The sequence below is a fragment of the Ranitomeya imitator genome, chromosome 6 (genome assembly GCF_032444005.1).
Source record: "Ranitomeya imitator isolate aRanImi1 chromosome 6, aRanImi1.pri, whole genome shotgun sequence".
NCBI classification, from domain to species: Eukaryota; Metazoa; Chordata; class Amphibia; order Anura; family Dendrobatidae; genus Ranitomeya; species Ranitomeya imitator.
This window is the reverse complement of record NC_091287.1, coordinates 24,536,777-24,557,884: the sequence shown is the minus strand read 5'-3', so window position 1 is coordinate 24,557,884 and position 21,108 is coordinate 24,536,777. Positions and strand designations below refer to the sequence as shown.

The following is a 21,108-nucleotide window of genomic DNA, read 5'->3' as shown; positions in this document are numbered from 1 at the left end:
CGGACACCGGGACGCCGGGTAAGTATAAGGGGGGGGGAGATTAGGGCACGGGGGGCGGCATCGGAGCACTGGGGGGGCATCGGAGCACGGGGCGGTGGGATTAGAGCACGGGGGGGGCAGGATCGGAGCACGGGGGGGCAGCCACACTCCGCCCACGCACTTCCGCCCGCTTCCCCGCACTTCCTGCTGCAGCGGTTCTGCACCACAAACCGCAGTAAAACCCGCAGATATTTTTTTCATCTGCGGGTTTTACTGCGGGTTTCACCTCACAATGGAGGTCAATGGGTGCAGAACCGCTGCGGCTCCGAAAAAAGACATGGTACTTCTTTTTTCCCGCAGCTATTCAGCGCGGCTTTTTTTTTGATTTTCCGCATTGTGGGCACAGCAGTTCCTGTTTTCCATAGGGTACAATGTAATGTACCCTGCATGGAAAACAGCTGCGGACCCGCAGCGGGAAAATCGCGGCAATTCCGCATGAAAAAAAGGATCGTGTGAACATGGCCTTATTTTTCATCACAATTTTTTCTGCATTATCATTACATGCTAGCAATTAGAATTTGAAATTTTATTTAAACTATATTAATTATTTTAGAAGATGTTTTTAATATATTATACTGTTGTGTTATTTTTCATCACAATTTTATATTTTTGTATCATCGGCATTTTTATCATTACATCCTATTAATTAAAATTTGAAATATTGTGTAATATTTATTAATTATTTTATTACTTTTTTTATTGTATTTGTACAAGGGTTTTATGCTTGTATAACAAAAAAGTCTCAAAAATGTTTTTATTTTCTTTTTGATAGTTTTAAAAAAGTGGTATGAAAAGATGGTTTTAATTAGAGATGTATGGCCAATGGTTGCCTGACATATTTAATACAATTTACACCAAAACTCGGGGTAAATTATTACCAAAATTTAAGATCAACACTTGCCTTGAGTAAACATAGGCTTCTAATTCTGGTGCATTGAAAGACATAGATGCATCAAATGAATTAAAGGAAATGCGTTTCTTAATAAATTTGGTGTTTGTACTCAGATGCGCATCAGTCTAGGTGAAATATTTGGCCCTACATGGCTGCAATTTATGATCATTTGGTTAGAAAAGGAACCTACAAGTCAACACAACTTTACATGTTCATTGCCCATTCTGAACACATCCATAGACCCTAAGTCCACCATCATCAATGGAAAAATCCCTGGAGAACCATCATTTATGGAATTGGTAAGAGTCAAAGTACTGGACCCCTCTTAATATCTTCTAAATCACATGTTCAAAAAGACAAAAAATACCTAAAATACTTTTATGACGACTATGGAAGAAGTCTGGACAAGATACTCACCGTGACTGTTACACCTTGAGGTTTCCACCAGTCGGTTGTTCTGGTCATAGCATGCCATGGCTTGATAGCGATATCCTTGGCCACATTCCTTGATGTCTCCTTGAACTTTCATTCCAAGAAGAACCTCGACTTTCCCTTCCGGGAGAATACAGTCTGACCAGTTCCCTACAGGTTGAGCGTTGTATTTGTCACATGGACAGAACTGCGTCTCAATCATTGGGTACAGCTGGGAATTCTTACACTTGTCCTTCTTCTTACTCTTTCCTGCATGAACAAAATTAAAGTTAGAGAAGTCAAGCAGTATATTAAAGGGATTCTTTGCTTTGCGAAATCTTTTTGTGCTGCAGAGTCATCCACTGATAATAATAATATAATAATAATTTTTATTTATATAGCGCCCACATATTCCGCAGCGCTTTACAAATTATAGAGGGGACTTGTACAGACAATAGACATTACAGCATAACAGGAATACAGTTCAAAACAGATACCAGGAGGAGTGAGGGCCCTGCTGCTCGCAAGCTTACAGACTATGAGGAAAAGGGGAGACACGAGAGGTGGATGGTAACAATTGCTTTAGTTATTCGGACCAGCCATAGTGTAAGGCTCGGGTGTTCATGTAAAGCTGCATGAACCAGTTAATTGCCTAAGTATGTAGCAGTACAGACACAGAGGGCTAATCCCTTGTAGATTGTGAGCCCTCGCGGGCAGGGTCCTCATTCCTCCTGTACCAGTTATGACTTGTATTGTTTAAGATTATTGTACTTGTTTTCATTATGTATACCCCTCCTCACATGTAAAGCGCCATGGAATAAATGGCGCTATAACAATAAATAATAATAATAATAATACTGCATAAAGTGTATGAGAACATGATGCGAGGAACCTGTTTTTTTTTTTTTTTTTTTATAAATAGGCCACACAGGGATCGTTAGGTTAATGCATTGAGGCGGTAGGCCAGTCTGAACAAATGAGTTTTTAGGGCACACTTAAAACTGTGGGGATTGGGGATTAATCGTATTAACCTGAGGTCATTAGCGGAGCGGAGGGCATGGGTAGGGTGGTAGACTGATACCAGGGAGGAGATGTAGGGTGGTGCTGAGCCATGGAGCGCTTTGTGGATGAGGGTAGTAGTTTTGTACTGGATTCTGGAGTGGATGGGTAGCCAGTGTAATGACTGGCAAAAGGTAGAGGCATCGGAGTAACGGTTGGTGAGGAATATGATCCTGGCAGCAGCATTCAGGACAGATTGGAGCGGGGAGAGTTTGGTAAGAGGGAGGCCGATTAGTAGAGAGTTACAATAGTCCAGACGAGAATGAATAAGTGAAACAGTCAGAGTTTTTGCAGAGTCGAAAGTAAGAAAAGGGCGAATTCTAGAAATGTTTTTGAGATGCAGGTAAGAAGAGCGAGCCAGTGATCGGATGTGGGGGGTGAATGAAAGGTCAGAATCAAGGATGACCCCAAGGCAGCGGGCATGTTGCTTTGGAGTAATGGTGGAACCGCACACGGAGATGGCAATGTCATGAAATGATGAAATGATAAACTGACCGAAGCATGTTCTGCGGTTAGGTTCCCCAGCAAAAAGCTTTAAACTGTGGAGCTATGCTTCTGCGGTAAGTGTTGTGCTTATTTCCAGCACCACTACAGGTAAAATGAAGTATTACACCATGCACATTCAATTTAATAGATTATCTATGTAATGCTCATAAATACCAGGCCCTCCATAGTGAGCGATGCTCCTAGCAGCCACTCTTTGCTCATGCTAATAGATGGGAGGAAATGGCCACCTGACATGCTCCTTTAGAATTAAATAAAAGGGCACTGAAGATGGACTTTTTTTAACCAGACTACCCTTAAAAAAGGTGAGTCTTTATTGGCAAGAAGGCATTTGGAAAAGGCAAAGTCTTCTGCGATGGCACTATTATTGTGAACTCCCTCTCCTGAAACTCTCTCCTGCACTTGACACCTTGGATCACCAGCTCCTCCTCACTATGATCCACTCTGTCGGGCTCAATGACACCGTTGCCTCCTGGTTCTCCTACCTCTCTGACCGCTCCTTCACTGTATCTTTTGCCGGTTTTTACTCCTCTCCTCGTCCCCTTACTATTGGGGTCTCTCAAAGCTCAGTCCTAGGCCCCTGCCTCTTCTCTTTGTATACTACCCTTATTGGACAATCAGCAGATTTGGGTTCCAGTATTATCTCTATGCTGACGATACCCAATTATACACTTCTTCCCCTGACACTACCCCCAGCCTAATACAAAATCCCAAGGATTGTCTGTCCGCTGTCTCTAACATCATGTCCTCCATCTGTCTGAAACTGAATTTCTCCCAAACTGAACTTCTTGTGTTTCTCCCTTTTACTAACCTAACTCTACCTGACATTGAAATTACCTAGAAGTGTTCAACCCGGTACTTCCAAAAAGCACGCTCGCTGCCTTGGGTTATATTTCAAACAGAACTTTCCTTTATTCCCTAGATTTGATCACTCGCCCATGTCACCTGCATCTTAAAAACATCTCCAAAATCTGACCTTTTCTCACCTTTGAAACTGTAAAAATGCTTACTGTCGCTCTTATTCATTCCCGTTTGGACTACTGCAACTCTCTACTGATTGGTCTCCCTCTAACCAAATGCTGTCCTCTTCAATACATCATGAATGCGGCAGCAAGGGTCGTATTTCTGTCCAGCTGCTTCACCGAAGCCTCCACCGTGTGCCAGTCATTAAACTGGTTACCCATTCACTACAGATTACAATATAAACTCATATCTCCCACCTACAAAGCTCTCCACAGTTCTACTCCTCCCTATATCTCCTACCTTATTTCTGTCTATTGCCCTCTGTTCGGCAACTGACCTAAGACTAACATCCTCAATAATCTGAACCTCGCCCCTCATCTCCAAAACTTCTCTTGTGCTGCACCTAGTTTTTTGGAATGCACTACCCAAACGATCCGACTGATACCTAGCCCCCACGTTTTTAAGTGTGCATTAAAAGCACATATCTTAAATGAGCCTATCACGTCAACTCAAGTTAGAAAGTATGTTTCAGAGACAAATTAGAGAAAAAAAACACCAAAATGAGATCCGAGCATGCTCAATGTATATGTTTTTAAATTTGGCATAAGGCTTATCTTATGTACCGAGAAGAGATCGCTTTCTGGTTCTAACCGCCCCACAGTCTCCATTACATGGGGAAAATTTGGACCAGTTGGTAAACTGGCAGTCATCCTGGCATGGTATTTGGCATGGCTGGGTTAAAGGTGGTAAAGGACCAGCTTGTTTGAGACATTCAGTAATGTCCGATTGTGCTCCATCTTGCCTACGACAAGTGATAGCTGAAAAGTAAAACAAAAAGAGGAAAAACAAGATAGATTAGAACATCTGAAAACATTAAACATTGCATATAAGTAGACAACTTACTGAAACTTATTATTTTATTTCTTACAGAATTCTCAAGCTAGCCAGCCTCCATGGATCAGACATGTATTTCCAAAACATTTCATAGATGTGAGAACAGATTGAGATCTTGGGAAGTTGCAAACAAGTCTGTCATGTTCTATAAACTATTCCTGAACAAATCTGCAGTTTTGCTGAACAATATTAAGGCAGATAGTAAAATACACATAAATTGCTTCTCAACAGAACATTGCCCCATCACATTGCATCTCCCTGCTTGTCTTCTTCCTATATTGTACCCTGGTGCTGTCTGTCCCCCAAGTAAATGACGTCCATGCACAAAGCCGTCCTCATGATGGAAAAAGAGATTCGTCACATTATTGCGCCATGGTCCAGTTCTGACACTCACGTATCCAATGCAGGCACTCTTACCGGTCTTTGGCTGTGTACCCCCATGTACAGAAAGCTGCATTGCTCTACAGGTTTTGATATGTTTTCACTGTAACCAGCAGCAGCTTTTTCAATAGGATTGGCAATGAAGGGCTAGCCTTCACGCCCCACACAAATCAATGACTCTGTCGTTTATTAATTGGTTGTCTTTTGTTGGACAACTTTTGGTAGGTACTGGATACCTGGAACATCCCAGAAGACCTGCTGTACACTGAAAACATCCCACAAAAACTGCCAGACGCTGAGAACACCTCATAAGCTTGCTGTGTACTATAAACACCCCACAAGACCCACCTTTTACCAAGAACACCCCACACAGACAGTTACTGTATCGACTACATCCTGCAAGACCTGCTGTCTACTAGAAACACCCCACAACACCTGCCATATACTAGGAACACCCCACAAGACCCAGCTTTTACCAAGAACACGCCACACAGACAGTTACTATATCAAGTACATCCTGCAAGACCTGCTGTGTACTAGAAAAACCCCACAACACCTGCCATATACCAGAAACACCCCACAAGACTGGTAGTATACCACGAATGCCCAAAAGACCCCGCTGAATAATGGGAACACCCCATAAAATCTGCCATATACTGGGTACACCCCACAGGATCTGCTGTATACTGGGAACACTCCATAAAATCTGCAACATACCGTGGACACCCCACAGGACCTGCTGTGTACTGAAAACATCCCATAAAATCTGCCATATACCGGGTACACCCCACAGGACCTGCTGTATATTGGGACAAGCCACAAGGCCCACTGTATACCGTTAACACTTCTAAAGACCTGCTGTATAACAGGAACATTGCACAAGACCTGCCATATACTGGAAACACCCTACAGTACCTGTTGCATACTGGGAACACCCATAAGATCTGCAGTATACCAGGGATACACCACAAGACCTGCCATATAGTAGAAACACTCTACAAGACCGGCCGTATACCGAGAACATTCAACAAGATCTGTTGTTTACCAGGAACAACCCACAGGACTGGCCATATACCGGAAACAACCCACAAGACCGGTATATGACCGGAACACACTACAAGACCTGTCGTGTACCAGGAACACCCTACAAGACCTGCCATATACTGGAAACACCCTACAGTACCTGTTGCATACTGGGAACACCCATAAGATCTGCAGTATACCAGGGACACACCACAAGACCTGCCATATAGTAGAAACACTCTACAAGACCGGCCGTATACCGAGAACATTCAACAAGATCTGTTGTTTACCAGGAACAACCCACAGGACTGGCTGTATACCGGAAACAACCCACAAGACCGGTATATGACCGGAACACACTACAAGACCTGTCGTGTACCAGGAACACCCTACAAGACCTGCCATATACTGGAAACACCCTACAGTAACTGTTGCATACTGGGAACACCCATAGGATCTGCCGTATACCAGGGACACACCACAAGACCTGCCATATAGTAGAAACACTCTACAAGACCGGCCATATACCGGGAACATTCTACAAGATCTGTTGTTTACCAGGAACAACCCACAGGACTGGCCGTATACCGGAAACAACCCACAAGACCGGTATATGACCGGAAGACACTACAAGACCTGTCGTGTACCAGGAACACCCTACAAGACCTGCCATATACTGGAAACATCCCACAAGACCTGTCATAAAATGAGAACACCCATAAGACTTGCGATGAACACCGCAAATGACCTACTGAAAACAAATCATAACATCTGCCCTATACCGGGAACACCCCATAAGAAATATAATTATAAATAAATTAAAATATATTCCATATACCGGGAAACATGTGCCGTATACTGGGAACAGTCCACAATATCTGCCGTGTACAGGGAAAACCCAACAAGACCCACCGTATCATGAAAAGACCCCACAAGTCCTGCCATTTCGGGAATGCTCTGACCCAGTAGCCTAGCCATCACATTTTGGCCCTTGTCAGTCTGGCAGATCCTTATTCTTGCTCAGTTTTCCACACATTATCTTTATGATCTGACTGCTCACTTATATAGTAAGTCCCCCTCTCCAACGGGGTCCGTCATCACAAGATAATCAGTGTTATTCACTCCACCCGTCCATGCTTTCATGTTATGGCTGATAGCGGTACATGGAGGTGGATCATTATTTATCACGCTCATCCGGTTTTCAGTAAACATTTACTAGAATGTCTCTTTTGTTTCTTGAGAACGGATCGTGTGGCGCTGCGGGTTTTATAAACCGTTCCTGATTAAGGAGATGAGGGAATTTAATTGCGGGGTGTAATCTGGGCAACATAACGGCTTGTAGATTTTAATGGAATTTAGTAAAGCAATTAAGTCCCATAATTATAGAGATAATACTCTCTGCTACAAGATATTCTTCTACGAGATTTAATTGCAACATGCTCCCTCTTGTCTACATAGCAACGAGGCAAAATTCCCAATGCACCAAGTGAGGTGGCTCATCGAGCATGCCAACATATGGAATAATGGGCAATGACATGGCGCCAGTGTGTACAAAGCCTTAGAATAATGAGTTCTTCTATACAGGAATACCATGGCAATAGTATCTTTGGTGGCAGAAGTTGAAACTGTAAAACCTGGTTCGGGGTTCACTCCCTCTGGTAGGCATTAGGCCTTAGGTAGCATTCACACTATGTAGTTTTGATCTAAACAAGTGCAGTTTTTATGTTTTTATTGCTTTCCACAGGTTGCACAGCAGCAAAACAAACTCATAAACATAAATCCCTAGCCTTGCCAAGGCGCTACCTAAACAGAACAGACACTGGCTACTCCTACATGGCTGAGCTAGCCCCAGCTCAGTAAAACGAAACAGCTATTGTCCATAGTAGCTACTGATGATCGCAATTAATGGCCACTAGGGTTGAGCGAAACGGGTCGTTCATTTTCAAAAGTCGCCGACTTTTGGCAAAGTCGGGTTTCATGAAACCCGATCCGACCCCTGTGCGGGGTCGGCCATGCGGTACGCGACTTTCGCGCCAAAGTCGCGTTTCAATGACGCGAAAAGCGCCATTTCTCAGCCAATGAAGGTAAACGCAGAGTGTGGGCAGCGTGATGACATAGGTCCTGGTCCCCACCATCTTAGAGAAGGGCATTGCAGTGATTGGCTTGCTGTCTGCGGCGTCACAGGGGCTATAAAGGGGAGTTCCCGCTGACCGCCATGTTACTGCTGCTGATCTGAGCTTAGGGAGAGGTTGCTGCCGCTTCGTCAGAAGCAGGGATAGCGTTAGGCAGGGTCCATTAACCACAAAACCGCTTGTGCTGTAGCGATTTCCACTGCCCAACACCACCTTCGGTGTGCAGGGACAGTGGAAGCTACATTTTTTTTTTTTTTTTCCCTCAGCGCTGTAGCTCATTGGGCTGCCCTAGAAGGCTCCCTGATAGCTGCATTGCTGTGTGTACGCCGCTGTGCAAACCAACTGCTTTTTTCAAAGCACAAATCCTCTTGTTCCTTCCTTTCTGCACAGCTATCTTTTTGGTTTGTACACACTTTTTATTTAATTTGTGCATCAGTCCACTCCTTATTGCTGCCTGCCATACCTGGCTGAGATTACTGCAGGGAGATAGTAATTGAAGGACAGTTCCTTTTTTTTTTTTTTTTTTTGTGGGAGATTAAGATTGACATTTCTGCTAGAGTGCCATCCCTGTGTGTGCCATCTCTCACTCAGTGGGCCATAGAAAGCCTATTTATTTTTTTGCTTGATTTGGGTTATAAAATCTACCTGAAAAAAATCACTACATCAATCAGTGGGAGAAAAATATTGGCCTCAGGGCTTGTGTGCCACTCTTGACTCCTGTGTGCATCATCACTCACTCAGTGGGCCATAGAAAGGCCATTTTTTTTTTTTTTTTTGCTTTATTTGGGTTCTAAATTCTACCTGAAAAAATCAATAAATCAATCAGTGGGAGATTAATATTGGCCTTTGGGCTTGTGTGCCAGTCCTAAGCGTGCCATCTCTCTCTCAGATAGTGGGCCATAGAAAGCCTATTTATTTATTTTTTTTTTTATTGGGTTTATAAATTTTCCCTGGAAAAAAAAAAAAAAGTGGGAGATTAATATTGGCCTCTGGGCTTGTGTGCCAGTCCTGAGCGTGCCATCTCTCTCACAAATAGTGGGCCATAGAAAGCCTATTTTTTTTTTTTTGGTTTTATAAATTCTCCCTTAAAAAAAAAAGGGAGATTAATATTGGCCTTTGGGCTTGTGTGCCAGTCCTAAGCGTGCCATCTCTCTCTGTCTCTCAGATAGTGGGCCATAGAAAGCCTATTTATTATTTTTTTTATTGGGTTTATAAATTTTCCCTGGAACAAAAAAAAAAAAGTGGGAGATAAATATTGGCCTCTGGGCTTGTGTGCCACTCCTGACTCCTGTGTGCGTCATCTCTCACTCAGTGGGCTATAGAAAGCCTTTTTTTGTTTTATTTGTTTTCTAAATTCTCCCTGAAAAAATCATTTTATTTTATTTGGTTTCTAAATTCTTCCTGAAAAAATAATTTTATTCTATTTTTTTTTTCCTAAAGTCTCCCTGAAAAAAAAAAAAAAAAAACAAATCAGTGGGAGATTAATATTGCCCTTTCTGCTTGTGTGCCAGTCTTGACTCCTGGGTGTGCCATCTCTCTCTCTCTCTCCAATTGTGGGCCATAGAAAGCCTATTATTTTTTTAGCTTGATTTGGGTTCCAAAATCTACCTGAAAAAATCACTACATCAATCAGTGGGAGATAAATATTGGCCTCTGGGCTTGTGTGCCACTCCTGACTCCTGTGTGTGTCATCTCTCACTCAGTGGGCCATAGAAAGCCTTTTTTTGTTTTATTTGTTTTCTAAATTCTCCCTGAAAAAATCATTTTATTTTATTTGGTTTCTAAATTCTTCCTGAAAAAATCATTTTATTCTATTTTTTTTTTCCTAAAGTCTCCCTGAAAAAAAAACAAAAAAAAACAAATCAGTGGGAGATTAATATTGCCCTTTCTGCTTGTGTGCCAGTCTTGACTCCTGGGTGTGCCATCTCTCTCTCTCTCTCCAATTGTGGGCCATAGAAAGCCTATTATTTTTTTAGCTTGATTTGGGTTCCAAAATCTACCTGAAAAAATCACTACATCAATCAGTGGGAGATAAATATTGGCCTCTGGGCTTGTGTGCCACTCCTGACTCCTGTGTGCGTCATCTCTCACTCAGTGGGCCATAGAAAGCCTTTTTTTGTTTTATTTGTTTTCTAAATTCTCCCTGAAAAAATCATTTTATTTTATTTGGTTTCTAAATTCTTCCTGAAAAAATCATTTTATTCTATTTTTTTTTTCCTAAAGTCGCCCTGAAAAAAAACAAAAAAAAACAAATCAGTGGGAGATTAATATTGCCCTTTCTGCTTGTGTGCCAGTCTTGACTCCTGGGTGTGCCATCTCTCTCTCTCTCTCCAATTGTGGGCCATAGAAAGCCTATTATTTTTTTTAGCTTGATTTGGGTTCCAAAATCTACCTGAAAAAATCACTACATCAATCAGTGGGAGATAAATATTGGCCTCTGGGCTTGTGTGCCACTCCTGACTCCTGTGTGCGTCATCTCTCACTCAGTGGGCCATAGAAAGCCTTTTTTTGTTTTATTTGTTTTCTAAATTCTCCCTGAAAAAATCATTTTATTTTATTTGGTTTCTAAATTCTTCCTGAAAAAATCATTTTATTCTATTTTTTTTTTCCTAAAGTCTCCCTGAAAAAAACAAAAAAAAACAAATCAGTGGGAGATTAATATTGCCCTTTCTGCTTGTGGGCCAGTCTTGACTCCTGGGTGTGCCATCTCTCTCTCTCTCTCCAATTGTGGGCCATAGAAAGCCTATTATTTTTTTTAGCTTGATTTGGGTTCCAAAATCTACCTGAAAAAAATCACTACATCAATCAGTGGGAGATAAATATTGGCCTCTGGGCTTGTGTGCCACTCCTGACTCCTGTGTGCGTCATCTCTCACTCAGTGGGCCATAGAAAGCCTTTTTTTGTTTTATTTGTTTTCTAAATTCTCCCTGAAAAAATCATTTTATTTTATTTGGTTTCTAAATTCTTCCTGAAAAAATCATTTTATTCTATTTTTTTTTTCCTAAAGTCTCCCTGAAAAAAAAAAAAAAAAAACAAATCAGTGGGAGATTAATATTGCCCTTTCTGCTTGTGTGCCAGTCTTGACTCCTGGGTGTGCCATCTCTCTCTCTCTCTCCAATTGTGGGCCATAGAAAGCCTATTATTTTTTTAGCTTGATTTGGGTTCCAAAATCTACCTGAAAAAATCACTACATCAATCAGTGGGAGATAAATATTGGCCTCTGGGCTTGTGTGCCACTCCTGACTCCTGTGTGCGTCATCTCTCACTCAGTGGGCCATAGAAAGCCTTTTTTTGTTTTATTTGTTTTCTAAATTCTCCCTGAAAAAATCATTTTATTTTATTTGGTTTCTAAATTCTTCCTGAAAAAATCATTTTATTCTATTTTTTTTTTCCTAAAGTCTCCCTGAAAAAAAAACAAAAAAAAACAAATCAGTGGGAGATTAATATTGCCCTTTCTGCTTGTGTGCCAGTCTTGACTCCTGGGTGTGCTATCTCTCTCTCTCTCTCCAATTGTGGGCCATAGAAAGCCTATTATTTTTTTTAGCTTGATTTGGGTTCCAAAATCTACCTGAAAAAATCACTACATCAATCAGTGGGAGATAAATATTGGCCTCTGGGCTTGTGTGCCACTCCTGACTCCTGTGTGCGTCATCTCTCACTCAGTGGGCCATAGAAAGCCTTTTTTTGTTTTATTTGTTTTCTAAATTCTCCCTGAAAAAATCATTTTATTTTCTTTGGTTTCTAAATTCTTCCTGAAAAAATCATTTTATTCTATTATTTTTTTTTCCTAAAGTCTCCCTGAAAAAAAAAAAAAAATTCAAATCAGTGGGAGATTAATATTTACATTTGTGCTTCAGTGACAGTCCTGCGTGTGTGGCATCTCTCTCATTTGTTGCCACCAACAGAGTGTGTAACATTGTGCCTGATTTTCGTTGTGGTCTCACTCACCTGTAAAGGGGTAGCTAAATCATACTGAAGTTATAGCTCACCTTGTAATTTGTGTGACAGCAACAAATACCGTTAGTTTGTTTACGTTTTTAAAACAATGAGGAAGTATGGTGGAAGAGGTCGTGGCCGGGGGCGTTCATTGTCAGCTGGTAATGAGGGTAGTGGTAGTGGTGGAGCATCAGCTGGTCGTGGGAAAAAAAATATTGCACCTAAGTCTGGAGCTGTGGAGCCAGGTTCGTCGTCTGGCTACACAAGGCCTCGAACGCTCCCTTTTCTGGGAGTAAGAAAACCGCTTTTAAAGCCGGAGCAGCAAGAGCAAGTTTTGGCTTATCTTGCTGACTCAGCCTCTAGCTCTTTTGCCTCCTCTCGTGAAACTGGTAAATGTCAAAGCAGCGCGTCGTTAGTGGATGTTCACGGTCAGGGACAAGTCGCTTCCTTGTCCTCTTCAGCAAAAACAACAACAGAGAAGAATGCAGCAGGCGACACAACGGGTTACTCCATGGAGCTCTTTACACATACCGTCCCTGGCTTAGAAAGTGAAGCAGTTAACAGTCCATGCCCATTACAAGTTGAATCTGACATGGAGTGCACTGATGCACAGCCACAGCCAGACTACTATGCTGGTCCTTTGACTCAAACCACAACATTGCCCTCGCAGGGTGCTGATCAAGAATCAGACCCTGATGAGACTATGTTGCCCCATCACGAACGCTATACCACCGACCGACACGGTGACACAGACGAAGTTGCACACGAGCTACAAGAAGAGGTAATAGATGACCCAGTTCTTGACCCCGATTGGCAGCCATTGGGGGAACAGGGTGCAGGCAGCAGTTCTGAAGCGGAGGAGGAGGGGCCGCAGCAGGCATCAACATCGCAACAGGTTCCATCTGCCGGGCCCGTATCTTGCCCAAAACGCGTGGCAAAGCTAAAACCTGTTGGAGGACAGCGTGGCCATCCGGTTAAAGCTCAGTCTGCAATGCCTGAAAAGGTATCCGATGCTAGAAAGAGTGCAGTCTGGCATTTTTTTAAACAACATCCAATTGATCAGCGCAAAGTCATCTGTCAAAAATGTTCAACTACCTTAAGCAGAGGACAGAATCTGAAAAGTCTCAATACAAGTTGCATGCATAGACATTTAACCACCATGCATTTGCAAGCCTGGACTAACTACCAAACGTCCCTTAAGGTTGTAGCACCCCCGGCCAATGAAGCTAGTCAGCAACGCAACATCCCTTCCGGCAGTGTAGGGCCACCATTTTCCGCACCACCTGCAGTATCTGTGCAGGTTTCTTTGCCAGGCCAAAGCCGTCAGGGTCAGGGAATCACCAGTTTCGTAGTAGGAAACACTGCATCTAGGGCACCGGCGGCAACAATACCATCTCCCACCGTCTCTCAGTCTGCCATGTCCACCGGCACCCCCGCTAGTTCCACGATCTCCAGCTCTCCAGTCCAGCTCACCCTACATGAGACTATGGTTAGAAAAAGGAAGTACTTAGCCTCGCATCCGCGTACACAGGGTTTGAACGCACACATAGCTAGACTAATCTCGTTAGAGATGATGCCCTACCGGTTAGTTGAAAGCGAAGCTTTCAAAGCCCTGATGGACTACGCTGTACCACGCTACGAGCTACCCAGTCGACACTTTTTTTCCAGAAAAGCCATCCCAGCCCTCCACCAGCATGTTAAAGAGCGCATCGTCCATGCACTCAGGCAATCTGTGAGCACAAAGGTGCACCTGACAACAGATGCATGGACCAGTAGGCATGGCCAGGGACGTTACGTGTCCATCACGGCACACTGGGTAAATGTGGTGGATGCAGGGTCCACAGGGGACAGCAAGTTTGGGACAGTTCTGCCTAGCCCACGGTCTAGGAAACAATTGGCTGTAGCCGTTCGCACCCCCTCCTCCTCCTCTTCGTCCTCCTGCAGAAGCGAGAGCTCGTCCACAGACCGCAGTCGCACAACCACTCCATCCGCAGCTGCCACTGTTGCACACCAGGTCTCCCATTATGGGGCAGCTACTGGCAAACGTCAGCAGGCTGTATTGGCTATGAAGTGTTTGGGCGACAACAGACACACCGCGGAAGTTCTGTCCGAGTTCTTGCAGAAAGAAACGCAGTCGTGGCTGGGCACTGTAGATCTTGAGGCAGGCAAGGTAGTGAGTGATAACGGAAGGAATTTCATGGCTGCCATCTCCATTTCCCAACTGAAACACATTCCTTGCCTGGCTCACACCTTAAACCTGGTGGTGCAGTGCTTCCTGAAAAGTTATCCGGGGTTATCCGACCTGCTCCTCAAAGTGCGTGGACTTTGCTCACATATCCGCCGTTCGCCCGTACACTCCAGCCGTATGCAGACCTATCAGCGTTCTTTGAACCTTCCCCAGCATCGCCTAATCATAGACGTTGCAACAAGGTGGAACTCAACACTGCACATGCTTCAGAGACTGTGTGAACAGAGGCGGGCTGTTATGTTTTTGTGGGAGGATACACATACACGGGCAGGCAGTAGGATGGCAGACATGGAGTTGTCAGGTGTGCAGTGGTCGAAGATTCAAGACATGTGTCAAGTCCTTCAGTGTTTTGAGGAATGCACATGGCTGGTTAGTGCAGACAACGCCATAATAAGCATGAGCATCCCCCTAATGCGTCTGCTGATGCAAAGTTTGATGCACATAAAGGATCAGGCGTCTGCAGCTGAGTAAGAGGAAAGCCTTGATGACAGTCAGCCATTGTCTGGCCAGGGCAGTGTACAGGACGAGGTAGCGGGCGAAGAGGAGGAGGAGGACGAGGAGGATGATGGGGATGATTATATTTTTAATGAGGAAGCTTTTCCGGGGCCACTGGAAATTGGTGGCACGGCAAGGCCGGGTTCTGGTTTTTTGAGGGACACAAGTGACGTGGATTTGCCTGAAACTGCCCCTCAACCAAGCACAACCGCAGATTTGAGAACTGGAACTTTGGCCCACATGGCGGATTATGCCTTACGTATCCTCAAAAGGGACACACGCATAACTAAAATGATGAATGATGACGATTACTGGTTGGCCTGCCTCCTTGATCCTCGCTATAAAGGCAAATTGCAAAATATAATGCCACATGAGAACTTGGAACTAATATTAGCAACCAAACAATCAACTCTTGTTGACCGTTTGCTTCTGGCATTCCCTGCACACAGCGCCCGTGATCGTTCTCACACGAGCTGCAGGGGCCAGCAGACCAGAGGAGTTAGAGGGGCAGAAATCATAAGTGGCGTTGGCCAGAGGGGTTTTCTGACCAGGTTGTGAAGTGATTTTGCTATGACCGCAGACAGGACAGGTACTGCAGCATCAATTCAAAGTGACAGGAGACAACATTTGTCCAGTATGGTTACAAACTATTTTTCATCCCTTATCGATGTTCTCCCTCAACCGTCATTCCCATTTGATTACTGGGCATCAAAATTAGACACCTGGCCAGAATTGGCAGAATATGCATTGCAGGAGCTTGCTTGCCCGGCAGCTAGTGTCCTATCAGAAAGAGTATTCAGTGCTGCAGGTTCAATACTAACAGAAAAAAGGACTCGTCTGGCTACCCAAAATGTAGATGATCTAACCTTCATTAAAATGAACCACAACTGGATTTCGAAATCTTTTGCCCCACCTTGCCCGGCTGACACCTAGCTTTCCTATGAAAAGGTCTTGCCTGTGGACTATTCTGAATGCCTTTTCCAATCTCGTAATTTTCTGCACCTGATTGTCCAGCATACGACATGTTTACACCTCACTAAATGGCCAAACTCCCCACATGGGGCCGTGGTATCGACACTTGGCGACAGCACCCGTGAGAGTGCAGTTTGTCTGAAGAGGTGGGTGAGCCCGCTTTTGGTCGACGGCACTGCCACTGGGTCCCTCCTAGTACAATAAAGTGTCTCTGGCGGTGGTGGTGCACACCCAACGTCAGACACACCGTTGTAATATGAGGGGCCCTGGGCCTGTACCGCCGGCCACAAGACAGTTTCCCCCCACCCCAGCTCAAACAGTGCTCTACCACTTGCAAAATTATCTCACAGCTCCACCAATGTTTAGTCTATGCGCTGACATCCTTCAATGCCTGCCACTGACAATACCATTGTATTGACATTTTTGTTATGTTAGGCCTTCGATGCCTGTCTGTGGTCACTCCTTCCACTAGGCCTCCACTGACCACACCACTGCTGCCCGTGTACCCCTGTAACCAATTTAAAATTGCCTACAGCCATGTGTTATTATTTTAGGCCTTCGATGCCTGTCTGCGGTCACTCCTTCCACTAGGCCTCCACTGACCACACCACTGCTGCCCATGTACCCCTGGAACCAATTTAAAATTGCCTACAGCCATGTGTTATTATTTTAGGCCTTCGATGCCTGTCTGCGGTCACTCCTTCCACTAGGCCTCCACTGACCACACCACTGCTGCCCGTGTACCCCTGTAACCAATTTAAAATTGCCTACAGCCATGTGTTATTATTTTAGGCCTTCGATGCCTGTCTGTGGTCACTCCTTCCACTAGGCCTCCACTGACCACACCACTGCTGCCCGTGTACCCCTGGAACCAATTTAAAATTGCCTACAGCCATGTGTTATTATTTTAGGCCTTCGATGCCTGTCTGCGGTGACTCCTTCCACTAGGCCTCCACTGACCACACCACTGCTGCCCGTGTACCCCTGGAACCAATTTAAAATTGCCTACAGCCATGTGTTATTATTTTAGGCCTTCGATGCCTGTCTGCGGTCACTCCTTCCACTAGGCATCCACTGACCACACCACTGCTGCCCGTGTACCCCTGTAACCAATTTAAAATTGCCTACAGCCATGTGTTATTATTTTAGGCCTTCGATGCCTGTCTGTGGTCACTCCTTCCACTAGGCCTCCACTGACCACACCACTGCTGCCCGTGTACCCCTGGAACCAATTTAAAATTGCCTACAGCCATGTGTTATTATTTTAGGCCTTCGATGCCTGTCTGCGGTCACTCCTTCCACTAGGCCTCCACTGACCACACCACTGCTGCCCGTGTACCCCTGGAACCAATTTAAAATTGCCTACAGCCATGTGTTATTATTTTAGGCCTTCGATGCCTGTCTGCGGTTACTCCTTCCACTAGGCCTCCACTGACCACACCACTGCTGCCCGTGTACCCCTGTAACCAATTTAAAATTGCCTACAGCCATGTGTTATTATTTTAGGCCTTCGATGCCTGTCTGCGGTGACTCCTTCCACTAGGCCTCCACTGACCACACCACTGCTGCCCGTGTACCCCTGGAACCAATTTAAAATTGCCTACAGCCATGTGTTATTATTTTAGGCCTTCGATGCCTGTCTGCGGTCACTCCTTCGACTAGGCCTCCACTGACCACACCACTGCTGCCCGTGTACCCCTGGAACCAATTTAAAATTGCCTACAGCCATGTGTTATTATTTTAGGCCTTCGATGCCTGTCTGCGGTCACTCCTTCCACTAGGCCTCCACTGACCACACCACTGCTGCCCGTGTACCCCTGTAACCAATTTAAAATTGCCTACAGCCATGTGTTATTATTTTAGGCCTTCGATGCCTGTCTGTGGTCACTCCTTCCACTAGGCCTCCACTGACCACACCACTGCTGCCCGTGTACCCCTGGAACCAATTTAAAATTGCCTACAGCCATGTGTTATTATTTTAGGCCTTCGATTTAAACTGTAAAGCGCTGCGGAATATGTTGGCGCTATATAAATAAAGATTATTATTATTATTATTATTCGATGCCTGTCTGCGGTCACTCCTTCCACTAGGCCTCCACTGACCACACCACTGCTGCCCGTGTACCCCTGGAACCAATTTAAAATTGCCTACAGCCATGTGTTATTATTTTAGGCCTTCGATGCCTGTCTGCGGTCACTCCTTCCACTAGGCCTCCACTGACCACACCACTGCTGCCCGTGTACCCCTGGAACCAATTTAAAATTGCCTACAGCCATGTGTTATTATTTTAGGCCTTCGATGCCTGTCTGCGGTCACTCCTTCCACTAGGCCTCCACTGACCACACCACTGCTGCCCGTGTACCCCTGGAACCAACATCAGAAAATATAAAAATAAGTATTTTGCTTATAAAAAAGAAAATACTGGAGAGATATCAAATGCAGACATTTTAACATTAAAAACAAACACATACAACAAAAATCTGGTACAGTACTAAAAATGGCCACCAGCTACAATAACTTTCTCCTGCAAGTAGTTAACTGAAAGGTTTTTTCAATTTTAAACACAGATATGGCATCCACCGAGTGTTGTCCTGTCGCGTCTTCTTTATATTATTGCCAAGAAGATGCAAAACAATGAAAATAATCAAATCATTATTTACCAAAAAAATAGAGTAAGTCAAAACCACATTGCAAATAAACATTCATTACAAATAAAGAAGCAGGGCGCGTCCGAGGGTGAGTATATACCTAATAAGAATATGATCACCCTCGGACGCGCCCTGCTTCTTTCCGACAGCCTTCCTTCCTAAGAATCAGCCCTTCCGTGGTGTAGAGAGAGGGTTTGTTACACTCCAAGGTGTTCCCCAGGTTGCCTTTCCTGAGCTTCGATCTTCCGGCTCTCGTTTAGTAGTTGTTGGAAACTACGCTGCATTGGGCCTACAAATTGGGTATGGGGTGTAGAGAGATGGTGTGTTCCACTCCAAGGTGTTCCCCAGGTTGCCTTTCCTGAGCTTCGATCTTCCGGCTCTCGTTTAGTAGTTGTTGGAAACTACGCTGCATTAGGCCTACAAATTGGGTATGGGGTGTAGAGAGATGGTGTGTTCCACTGTAGAGAGATGGTGTGTTCCACTCCAAGGTGTTCCCCAGGTTTCCTCTCCATTGCTTCGATCTTCCGGCTCTCGCTTAGTAGTTGTTGGAAACTACGCTGCATTAGGCCTACAAATTGGGTATGGGGTGTAGAGAGATGGTGTGTTACACTCCAAGGTGTTCCCCAGGTTTCCTCTCCATTGCTTCGATCTTCCGGCTCTCGTTTAGTAGTTGTTGGAAACTACGCTGCATTAGGCCTACAAATTGGGTATGGGGTGTAGAGAGATGGTGTGTTACACTCCAAGGTGTTCCCCAGGTTTCCTCTCCATTGCTTCGATCTTCCGGCTCTCGTTTAGTAGTTGTTGGAAACTACGCTGCATTGGGCCTACAAATTGGGTATGGGGTGTAGAGAGATGGTGTGTTCCACTCCAAGGTGTTCTCCAGGTTGCCTTTCCTGAGCTTCGATCTTCCGGCTCTCGTTTAGTAGTTGTTGGAAACTACGCTGCATTAGGCCTACAAATTGGGTATGGGGTGTAGAGAGATGGTGTGTTCCACTGTAGAGAGATGGTGTGTTCCACTCCAAGGTGTTCCCCAGGTTTCCTCGCCAATGCTTCGATCATCATGCTCTCGTTTAGTAGTTGTTGGAAACTACGCTGCATTAGGCCTACAAATTGGGTATGGGGTGTAGAGAGATGGTGTGTTCCACTCCAAGGTGTTCTCCAGGTTGCCTTTCCTGAACTTCTATCTTCAGGCTCTCATTAAATTGTGGTTAAACGGAACAACTGCATTTGGCGTACTAGTTGGTTTGGGGCCTACTATCGGTGTCTGCCGCTCCTTGCTGTTCTCCTGGTTTCCTGTCCTGAAATTCCGTTTTCAGGCGCTCGTTAAGTAGTTGTTAATGTTAGACTGCATTTGGCCTACTAGTTGGGTTGGGGCCTACTATCGGTGTCTGCCACTCCTTGCTGTTCTCCTCCACTGAACAAAGCTGTGCCGCCTGTTTACTACTGTTGCCAATTTTGAACTGCATTTCGACTACTTACTGATTTGGGCCTACTCTCTGTGTCAGCCTCTCATTCCAGTTGTCCTCCACTGCAATGCCCCCTGATTAGTCCTGTGTTACCAATTTTGAACTGCATTTAGCCCACTTTATTCTTTGGGCCTATATCTGTGTTTCCTCCTCATCCTGCCCATTGCCCAGCCAGTGATAGATGAGTCTGCTGGTACATTGACCCATAACGCAACATTTCCCGTGCACGCTACACTGCAAGATTGTGACCCTGCTGAAAGTCAGGTCCCCCTTCCCGCATACCATACCACCTTACACGGGGACAAACAGGAAGGTGCAGATGAAAGTGCAGGTTCCTTCATCAGGTGGGCGGAGGAATACTAGTTGGCGACGTCACTGGCACAGGGCCTCTCATGGTACGCAAAAGTGTTGCTGCCGGTGGGAGGCGCCCCCGCCATGCAAACACACCGCTGTACTTTGAGGGGCCCTGTGCCAGTGCCAATGCCAACGAGTGGGCCCCCCCTGCTTGCTCAGGTTCACAGTACTTGCAAAGTTGAAATACTTACCTCTCCCTGCTCCACTGCCGTGACGTGGTCCAGATTTCCTGGGCCCACTAATTACTTGAACCAGCCCTACCCACCACAACTTTAGCCAAATGACCCCCAATTTCAAATGCCTTCCAATTATTATAAGGTAAATTACGCTTGACAAGCTTCATTAAGAAGAATGGATGGTTTTGACATTAAAATGGGCACTCTAGGTGTTTTCCTGGCCCCCACTCACTGCCGACTATGCTGCCCCATTGACTTGCATTGGGTTTCGTGTTTCGGTCGATCCCGACTTTACGTCATAATCGGGCGATTTCACTCGACCCGACTTTTGAGATAGTCGGGTTTCGCGAAACCCGGCTCGACTCTAAAAAGGTCAAGGTCGCTCAACTCTAATGGCCACATATGTCAGGGCGGGCTCATCTGACAGAATCGGCACAATCCCATCAGTCTTGGTAATCCCTGAGCTCCAGCATTTTCCCAAACCAAACAAAAGTGTTCAACTATCGGCACAGTT

The 21,108-nt window shown here is 44.9% G+C and overlaps 1 protein-coding gene across 1 annotated transcript in view; it reads right to left on the bottom strand.

The window, feature by feature from the left end:
- Positions 1-21,108, bottom strand: part of THSD7A (thrombospondin type 1 domain containing 7A) — a 278,419-nt gene that overhangs the window by 61,193 nt on the left and 196,118 nt on the right. The window contains exons 13-14 of the mRNA XM_069729330.1: positions 4,492-4,686; positions 1,349-1,612 (exon numbers count right to left, since the gene is read on the bottom strand). Coding sequence (XP_069585431.1) covers positions 1,349-1,612; positions 4,492-4,686 — 459 coding nt within the window. The remainder of the gene's footprint in view (positions 1-1,348; positions 1,613-4,491; positions 4,687-21,108) is intronic.